The sequence below is a fragment of the Mycteria americana genome, chromosome 22 (assembly GCF_035582795.1).
Source record: "Mycteria americana isolate JAX WOST 10 ecotype Jacksonville Zoo and Gardens chromosome 22, USCA_MyAme_1.0, whole genome shotgun sequence".
In the NCBI taxonomy this organism is placed as follows: domain Eukaryota; kingdom Metazoa; phylum Chordata; class Aves; order Ciconiiformes; family Ciconiidae; genus Mycteria; species Mycteria americana.
The window spans coordinates 3852891-3862414 of NC_134386.1; the positions used below are offsets into that span (position 1 = coordinate 3852891).

The 9524-nt window shown below is 56.8% G+C and overlaps 1 protein-coding gene across 1 annotated transcript; it reads left to right on the forward strand.

Moving 5' to 3' along the window:
- Window positions 1–215: 215 nt before the first annotated feature.
- Window positions 216–7078, forward strand: LOC142419723 (parathyroid hormone/parathyroid hormone-related peptide receptor-like). The gene is made up of 13 exons (XM_075522985.1): window positions 216–293; window positions 1987–2092; window positions 2542–2652; window positions 2774–2898; window positions 3115–3209; window positions 3577–3763; window positions 4223–4376; window positions 4565–4625; window positions 5198–5264; window positions 5563–5661; window positions 6046–6183; window positions 6308–6349; window positions 6586–7078. The coding sequence occupies exons 1-13, from the start codon at window positions 216–218 to the stop codon at window positions 6946–6948; spliced, it is 1626 nt and encodes a 541-aa protein (XP_075379100.1). The 3' UTR covers window positions 6949–7078.
- The last annotated feature ends 2446 nt before the right edge of the window (window positions 7079–9524 follow it).

The following is a 9524-nucleotide window of genomic DNA, read 5'->3' on the forward strand; positions in this document are numbered from 1 at the left end:
GGTGCTCCCTCGGCCCTGAGCACCCAGGGACGGGCTGTGCCCCTGCCGCCACCTCGCCTCGACAGGGACTCCCAGAAGATGCTCCGTCCTGCCGAACGCGCCAGCCCTCTCCATCGCCCGCAGCCCCGGGCCGGCAGCAATTCGGCTGTCCCCAGGTGAAGGCTTTGCTCTCTCCAGCTCACCGTCCCGGAGGTCCCCATCCCAGTGGTGCGGTCATGGAGGCATCCGTCCCCGTGGGAGGCATCACGGTGGCTCTCCTCTGCTGCTGCCTCCTGAGCTCTGCGTGGGCTCTGGTAAGTCTGCGTGGCCCCCGTGGGCTCCTCTGGTCCCTCTCCTGGCTTTCAATATTGCTAATTGTGCAACCTGCTCCAGTCGGGGGTCGCGTGCCCCCCGGCTGCATGTCCCGCTCTGCAGAGCTGCCGGGCAGGAGGGGAGAGCCTCTCCGCTCCTGCTAAAAGCTTTCCAGCAGCCATGGAGACACCGCAATGTGATGGTTTTTCCATTTCTTGGATGCACCCAGGGCAGGGTTCGCTGCCTCAGAGGCATCGGGGGAACACAAAGAGCGGGGTGATTTACGGTCAGCACAGGCGAGGCTGGAGGGATGCGGCGAGGGCAGAGCTGGGCGCACCCAGTGCATCTCCCAAAGCAGGGCCCCCACCCTGCTGAGGCACCCCCAGGACCCCCACTCCTGCCCTACGCCCCTCACCAGCCCCCCCGTCCACCCACCCAGACGGCTGCTTTTGGGAAGAGCATGAATGGGCGTTCTGGGTCTCCTCTCTGGGGTAGGATTTGGCCGTGCTCACCTGTGGGCAGTCCAGGAGCCAACGCAAACCCCCTGCATCCCCGCTCCTTTTCACTTCTGAAGCTGTTGCCTCATCCTGGCTCCAAACTCCTTCGAGCATCTCAGCCCAAAACGTCCCCAAAGAGGTTTGCGTGTATGGTGTGACCGGGATGCTGCAGGCTGCACCCATCTGCATTGCCCTGCTCCTGGCACTGGGTGCCCGCTTGTTTGCAGAGCCCCGGCCGGCCACTTTAACCAGGGGCTGCTGGACGCGGCTCTGAAGGGCTCATGGTGGGCAACAGGGACATCCAGCACCACTGGTGGGGTGGGCGAGGAGGAGCCAGGGCAGAAGCCTGACATGCCACTGATTTCTAGCACAGAAACATGAAAGTACCCGCATTTCTCAATGGACCACGGACAGGGTGGAAGGGGGGCTCGTGGTCAGCCTCAGCCTTGCAAGAGGGAAAAACGAGAGCAGGAAGGCGGGCAGTGCTTTTCTCTTCCCCGTGTCGCTTGAATCTACCCAAAGCCGCACAAACCTGACTCGCCTGGGGAGGGTTGGGAGAGCCCTGCCATGCCGTGGCTGCTCCGTTAGCTTTGCCTACCAGCACATCCATTTTCCATGCGTGCTCCTGTCTTCTCTGCCCGTCTCTTGCCCCGGCTTTGACTCTCATTTCTTGCCCCAAGGATGGTCCTGCTTGATGCTACGAGCCTGCGGGCAAGACCACCACGCTGCAGGGTTCAGCAAAGCGTTGTTTCCATGTCAGGAGACTATGTTCCCGTAACGGCCCTTGAGCCCCTTGTGATTTTAGACTTGGTGTCAATTAGCTGGTTGGATTCAGGGGTTGGTGGCAGGGTGCAACGGGGTGTTTTGTGGCAGCAGAAGTGACGTGGGTCCTGCCCCGAGTCGGGCAGTGTTTGTGGGTGTCTCATCAATCACCTTCAGGGTGCTGCTGGGACAGAGCAGCTTCGCTCCCAGCTCCTGGATCCCAGATCCGGGCCGTGGGTGGCTCACGTCACCGAGCAGGTGGTGGCGGCTCTCTGGGGACATGGAGATCACCAGGGTGGGTTGAGGTCTCCCAGGGAGGATTAACCTCTAAATTGTGAGCACGAAGAGGAGACCTGAGCCAAACTGCCATTCGATACTCCAAGCCAAGCCATGTGGAGACGGGGCGGGGGTCGTCACTTCGGTTTTGTCTTGGCAGGTCGACCCTGATGATGTTCTCACAAAAGAAGAGCAGATCTATCTCCTGGTGGAAGCTAGGGAGAAATGTCAGAGAGACATAAAAGCCCAACTGGAGAAGATCAAAGGTAGCGTCCCTCCCCTGTGCCTGCGTCAGCCAGCCCCGGTGGAGCGGGCTACGCTGTGGGAAATGCTGTCCCCTCCGAGGGGAGCGGGACGGGGCCAGGGACACGTGGCTCCTGAGGGTTTGTGCAGCTCCTGGCACCGTCGCTGCTCTGGGTGCAAATAGCTGTTAATCAAGTCACCACCCTGATTAGCCAGCGCTGGCTGCACCGTTTCCAGACTGCCCCGTGCCCACCGCAAACGAGAGCCATGGAGGGGCCTCGGCCCCCCCAGGAGCAGGTGGGACGCGATGGGACGTGTCCCCTTCCCCGGCCCCCCCTGCTCTGCAGGCCAGGGGTGATCGTGTGGCAGCACGTTTTCCTTGCCCTGGTCCAGCGCGCGCTTGGGGAAGCCGGAGGTTACGATGTGGCCCTGTTTGGAGCCAAAGTGAGATGTGTCTTTGCTCCTTGGCCAGACACCAGCTGCCTTCCAGAGTGGGACGGGATTATCTGCTGGCCGAAGGGCTCCCCCGGCCAGGAGGTGTCAGTGCCCTGCCCCGACTACATCTACGACTTCAACCATAAAGGTAAGCGCTTGCACCCGGGCAGGGAGCGACTTCAGCTTGGTGATAATCCTCCACCGAACAGGGATGTGTCTGGGCTTCCCGCGGGTCCTGCCGCTGTCACAGCGCCCGTTGCTGTTCCCAGGTCATGCCTACAGGTACTGCAGCGCCTATGGGACTTGGGCCATGGCTCTCAGCATCAACAAGACCTGGGCCAATTACACCGAATGTGCTCTGCTCTTCTCCTCTGAGAGCCGGAGCCGCGAGAAGGTGACCTGGCTCATCAGAGGTGCTGGGAAAAGGGGTTGGGATGGGGACCAGGGAAGCGTGCAGCAAAGGCCAGGGGAATTGCCGGGAGCAGGGGCCTCTTCCCCCTCCGCTCCCCAAACAAGCCCTGCTCCTCCCGTGCCCTCAGCCCAGAGGCCGGGGGCAGAGGGGGTGGCCTGGGCTGCAGAGGGGTCGTGGAGCACAGCCCTTCTCTTCCAGGAGGTGTTTGACCGCCTACACCTGATGTACACCGTCGGCTATTCCATCTCCCTGGCCTCCCTCATTGTTGCCGTCTGCATCCTCTCGTACTTCAAGTAAGGAGGAGCTGAACCCCCATCCCCGTGTGGGGGAGAACTGTCTTCTCCCCACCATCTGCACACACGACCCCCCGAGGGGGAGCAGCCCCTTAGGGAGCGGGAACTGGCCCCAAACCCCAGCACAAACATCAGACCATTTCCCAAAGCCCCAAAACACCCCCACTATGACGAGCTCCTCATCCACTCTACCCTGCTCTTGAAGGGGTTGACACCCCACTTGCCCCCGGATCTGACTTCTGTGCCCATGGGAAGGCTGACGCCTTGGAGCTCACCTTCTCCGGGACCCCCCCCATTGCCTGAGCCCACGTGTGATGAGCTTGTTGGGCAGCCGGGGCTGGGCTCGTGTCGCACCCCTTCTCCGTAGGCGCCTGCACTGCACACGCAACTACATCCACGTCCACCTCTTCACCTCCTTCATCTGCCGGGCGGTGAGCATCTTTGTGAAGGACATGGTGCTCTACTCAGGCACGCTGGCCAGCGAGACGGAGAAGATGCGGGAGGATGATTTCAAGGCAGAAATGGGTCCCTCGCCAGGACAACGGAGCCACCTGGCAAGTGGCGCGCTGAGACCGGAGGCGGGATCAGGGGAAAAGGGGATTTAGGAGCCCTGGTGCAAGGGGATGTGCTTGGGACCCTCCCAGATGGGGGCTGTGCTGCTCAGGGGTGATGCAGTTGGGGAGGGATGGAGGGCCACCTACAGCTCTGCCCAGCTTCTCCCCGTGCTGGTCCCACAGCAGAGATCAGAGCCGCAGAGGACACGGGTCTCGCAGCCTGTCTGAACTGAGAGTGCCCTGGTACGGGAAGTACCTCTCCTGTGGGAGATACGTGGAGCACCTGCTCCACGTCCGATGCTGCAATATCCTAGGGGAGATGTAGCTCCCTGCAAGAGGAGGAACATGAGCCACGCATGGGGCACAGCCTGGGTTTTGCTGGCCAGAGGGCAAAAGCCACCAGGTTTTGCTTTCAGGGGACAGCCTGGTATGGGCACCTCTCTGACTTTATGTCCACAGGTTGGCTGCAAGGTGGTGGTGACTCTCTTCCTCTATTTTCTGGCCACCAACCACTACTGGATCCTGGTGGAAGGTCTCTACCTGCACAGCCTGATCTTCATGGCCTTCCTCTCCAACAAGAACTACCTGTGGGTCCTCATCATCATCGGCTGGGGTAATTATGGACCCCAACTCAATGCTGTGGCCACTGAGACCAGCTGGGAGCTGTGGCATCAGCCATGGCTGAGTGGCACTGAGTGCCCAGATAAGGGCGGTGGGATGCAGACCAGCTGCGGGGAACTGGTTCGGTCTGCAAATGTGATGCATCATCCATGGTCCTCACTCTGGTTCCTGCCCCTCCAGGTCTCCCCGCTGTGTTTGTGTCTGTCTGGGCCAGCGTCAGGGCCTCCCTGGCGGATACAGAGTACGTAGGTCCACCTTCTCCGACAGTCCTTTGGGGAGGGAAAGACTGGTTGCAAACGCTAGCAAAATCTCTGTGGGCACCAGAACTCTTGAAAATGAAAAATTTCCAAAAAGAACAAGAGGAGTGAACACACGTACAAGGCTTGTTCATAAAATTGTCAGTAATCCAGACCGATAGTGGTTTTGTTCTGCATTTGGGAGGAAGATGGATGCAGGTTTACACCATAAATCGATCAACAAACAGTGCAAAGGTGAATGCTAAAGGGCATGTTCTAATGTTAAGCAGTTTAAAAGGAGAAAGGCCACCAACGTACAGCAGGAGTTTTAGATGAGTTGGCCAAGGAGCCCTCAGGAACATTAATGCTAATTTAAAACTGATTTGCAACACCATGATGGTTATGAACACTTGTAGCATGGCTGCTGTTGGGTCAAGATTTACACAAACTCCATAAAGGGAGTGAAGGGTGGGAGGACGGGGATGTTGGTTGGGGGGTACAGGGAGCCATCGGCCAGCAATTTTCCTTACCAGAGATTTCAGGTTACTCCAAGGTGTTTCTTTACTGGTCCCTTCAGGTGCTGGGACCTCAGCGCAGGGAACATGAAGTGGATTTATCAGGTCCCCATCTTGGCCGCCATCGTGGTAAGAATCCCGTGGCTGAATCTCCCAATCCCTTTTGGGGAAAGGGGATTGATAGAGACCCAGAGCCGTTGGCTTATGGTCACCAGGGTTGTGTCCTCAGCCACCCCAGCACCCAGGGAGGGCCCACGTGATGCAGAGGGATCCAGGGGCACTGGTCCCTCCCTGCTCTGACCACAGCATCACCCCCATGTCCCTGCCTGCAGCTCACCCAGAACTGCCTGTCCTCGTCCCGGGGGGCTGCTCGGGCAGACCCAAGGTCATGGCGGGCAACAAAACCGCAGCGGGTGTCTGTTGGCAGGTGAACTTCTTCCTCTTCCTCAACATCGTCCGAGTGCTGGCCTCCAAGCTCTGGGAGACGAACACGGGGAAGCTGGACCCCCGGCAGCAGTACAGGCAAGTGCTGGCAGCAGCAAAACAATGCCCCAGTCCTGCTCTGGCTCATTTTCTGCCTGTTTAGCCGAGACGGCTCCTCAGAGGGTTGTGAACAAAGAGCAGAGGCAGGGGAACTGCTGCAGGAGCCAGGGGGGGTGGCGGGATGATGGCAGCCAGTGCTTCTGGCAGCTCAGTTTGATTGAAACAGCGGGCTCAGGAGTTCAAGCTCTGCCTGCTCCCTTCTCCAAGCCGGGCACTGTGCAATAGCTACGTACCAACCAGCTGCAGCAGCAGCAGAAGCTAAAGCGACTGCTCTCTTTGCTAGGACACTTACCAACGTCTGCAAGGGGGCTGCAGGCTGGCTGGCAGGTCCAGGCTAATGGCTCAGAGCATTTCTCCTCTCAGGAAGCTGCTGAAGTCCACGCTGGTGCTGATGCCGCTTTTTGGAGTCCATTATGTGGTGTTCATGGCCATGCCCTACACCGAAGTCTCCGGGGTCCTGTGGCAGATCCAGATGCATTACGAGATGCTCTTTAACTCCTCTCAGGTACGTTGACACGGGGCTGCCGGCCCTGCTCTGAACACCGAGCGATGCTCGTCTGGGGAGGCGGGAGACATATGTACAGCATCCCAGCTCAGGACTCAAACTCCACCTCCATCTCTTTTGGCAGGGTTTCTTTGTGGCTTTTATCTACTGCTTTTGCAATGGGGAGGTAAGTTAGAAGTGTGAGCAGCTGAGCTCTCTGTTCCAGCCCCTTTAGGGTCAGGGAAGTTAACCCGCAGCCCCCAGGCTGGGATAACCAGAGGAAAAAACTCGGATGCATCCCTCTCAGTAGGATTTGGAAAGAAAAAAAAAAAAAATCACTAGGAGGGAAAACCATGGGGAAGGGAAGGGATGCCTGTTTTGCTGTCTCTGGGCACCAGCAGCCATCTCCAATCTCTCTGTCAGGTGCAGGCAGAGATTAAGAAAGCCCACTTTCGGAGAAGCCTGGCGCTGGACTTCAAGCAGAAGGCGCGTGCCACCAGCGCGGCGGGGAGCTGCTGCTACGGCGGGCTGGCCTCCCACGCCACCACGAGCTTCAGCATGAGCCTCGCCGGGCGAGGGGCAGGGAGCACGCAGCAGCGGGGGCTGCTGCTCCTTGCCCGTGCCAGCCTGCCCGGCTACATCCCCAGCTCCTTTGCCTCAGATAACTTTTTGCCCTGTCCAACCCAGGAGATGAGCCAGAAAGCCTGTGGGGAAAACATAGCGGACTTAACAGACCTGAATCAGCGTCACCCCAACCTAAACAAAGAGCTGGAGACGATGCTATGAAGTGAACAGTGTCTCTCCCATCTGGACATCCAGCTGTGCCTAGAAGATGCTGATCCTCACGCTTTCGGCTCCTTTTATGCTTGCATGGAGAGCCGGGGTAGGGGATAGCAGCTGGAACAACACAGTTCCCTTTCCCTCGCAGCCAGTGTGCAAAGGGAGCACGTGCTCTCGCTCCTTCTACCTACCTGGCCTAAAAACGAGCAGCCAGTTCAAAACCTCATTTCCTTCCACACGCAAGTGATTGATGTAAGCGATGTCTGTGCCTGCAAAGCCTTGAGTCATCACCAGGAAACAATCCTCCAGGCTCAGTCTTACCTCGACAGTCTGGAAGGTGACTTCAGCTCCACTGTGTATAAAGCCGATTCAATGAGCCCGTAGCCCTGAAATCTGACTCCCCTATTTAGCACCAACTCCCGCGTTGTACAGCTCGGGGCAGGCAGAGTGAACGGTGCCCACAGAGCTATTCTGCAGCACACCCTGCCCTTACTTGCATCCTTGTGCAGCTCACAGATACTGTGAAGCCCAGCACGCAATGCTCAGCCACAAACAGGGAGCGTGAGTCACTGGGATACAATGGGCTCAGGGAGGCCAAGCTTCACGGCCCGGGAAGGGCGCAGCGAAACGCCTGGGTCCCCCAGGCTTTACAGCGCGGTTGTCCATAAACACACAGAGCACTGCATGCAAGAGCCTTGGCCCTGTAACCTTTTTGCAGGCTAAAAAATGAATAAAAGAGACGGTCTGTAGGGCTTGCTTCTGTCCTCAAGCTCCATGACGGACTCAGTGGTGTTACACCCAGTGCTTGGTTACTGGAGGACAGCAGAGGGTGTAAAGGGCTGGAAGCCCAGCCAGGTTCAGAGCCAGCCAGCTCTGCTGTCGGGGACAAGGCAGCCCCGACTTCCCCCTGCCCACTCTGCTATACGTGCACTGCCTGGGAAAGCTCAGCACCCTGATGGGAAAAGACATTCCCGAGGTGCTTGCAATGCCCAGCCCAGACAGTTCGGTCAGACCACAGGGGACGGGAGAATTACAGCGTCGTTGGGAGTGGGGGGACGTATGGGCCCATTAAAATTAAACAACTTGGTGGTAGCATGGAGAATTTTTTTCCTACCTGCTCTATGAGACACATTCCCTCAAGGCAGTAATTTCATGATAAAGACAGTGTCAGAGAACATGTAACTAATTCTGTGCACTCCCAGATCTTGCAGTGAAAAGCTAAGATACAAACTGAGTCACAGGGATTAGAAAGCACTGGAGGGACAGCCAGCCAGAAGGCGCGTCAGGGAAGGGAAGGGCAGGGCTCCAGGACTCACATTCTTTAAATGGTCTGGAAGATGGTGCAGAATCAGGCACACCCCACCACCTCCCATCCAAGAAAGCAAGCGCTGTACGACGTGGAAGAGGGCTCTCGGCACAGCTGGGCGGTGGCAGCGTTTGCCCCACTCTGGGGGACGAGAGGCAGAGGGGGTGACTGATGCGCAGGCACAGAAGCAGGAGCAGAATCCCAGGGTTACGCTTTACAAACAAACCTGAGCTTCCTGTAATGGATTTGCTCAGCTGTGAGCTGTGCTCTGGTCTCTTTAGAAGAAAGCAGCGCGCACTGCCACTGCAAGGAGAGAGATTCTCTTTCAGGGTAGTTGGCATGCTGCTCACACTGCTACCTTGTTCTGCGGAGAAGGAATCGACCCTCTTATGTACCTAACATGGACCTGTGAACTGACATTTATAGCTCTCTGTCAGTGATCAATATTTACTCATTCAAGTCTCAAGAGCCTCCTGGTAGCTGAGAGAGGGGTGAGGAATTCCAATAATCCTATCGAACAGCAGAGGGGTGCATTAAAAAGAAGGGGAGAAACCCAAGCTTAAGCCACGTACAGGGCCAGTTCCCAGTGGCAGCGAGCTGAGATCCAGGACGGGAGGGAGCAGATAGCAGCTTCAGACTATGGAGCTGTTTTTTGTTTGTTTTGAAACTCAAATCTTTAATTGTGCAGAGTGATAAACCTGAAGTGTGATAAGGAAAGGGGAACTCAATAGTTGCTCCTAAACGCCCTGCCACATCTGCCCTGGAAAACCCTTGTCTTAACACTAAATATGCAGAACTCAAACCATGCAATGAGGTTTCTGCCTAGACCATGATTAGATAATTCAAGTGGAAGCTATTCTTAAAAAAATCACAACCGATTAGAGCTAGTTAGTGAGGGGTCCCGAATAACCAAGTTGCTGTCTTAATTGCAACCAGTACACACACAAGTCAGATCACAAGACCGTTGCAGAGTTCTCTTTCCAGTTCTACCAATGACTCCGTGAAAGGCTGGGATGAGCAACATGCCCTGGGCTGTATCCTTCCCACTTGTAAAATGGAGAAAAATCTATTCCCCAGGAGGCTTTGAAGCTAAAACAGGGTTTACAAAACAGTTGGGGGTGAAAGATACTGAGGAAAAACACAGGAAGCCTTTTATCAGCTACATCCACAACTGCCGGTGAAAGAAAGGGACGCAGTCAAATCTCCATCCAAATGCCAGATCAGCCAAAGGAAGAGTGGAGAATAAAAAGCACATGCTAGATATTTTTGTCCCAGT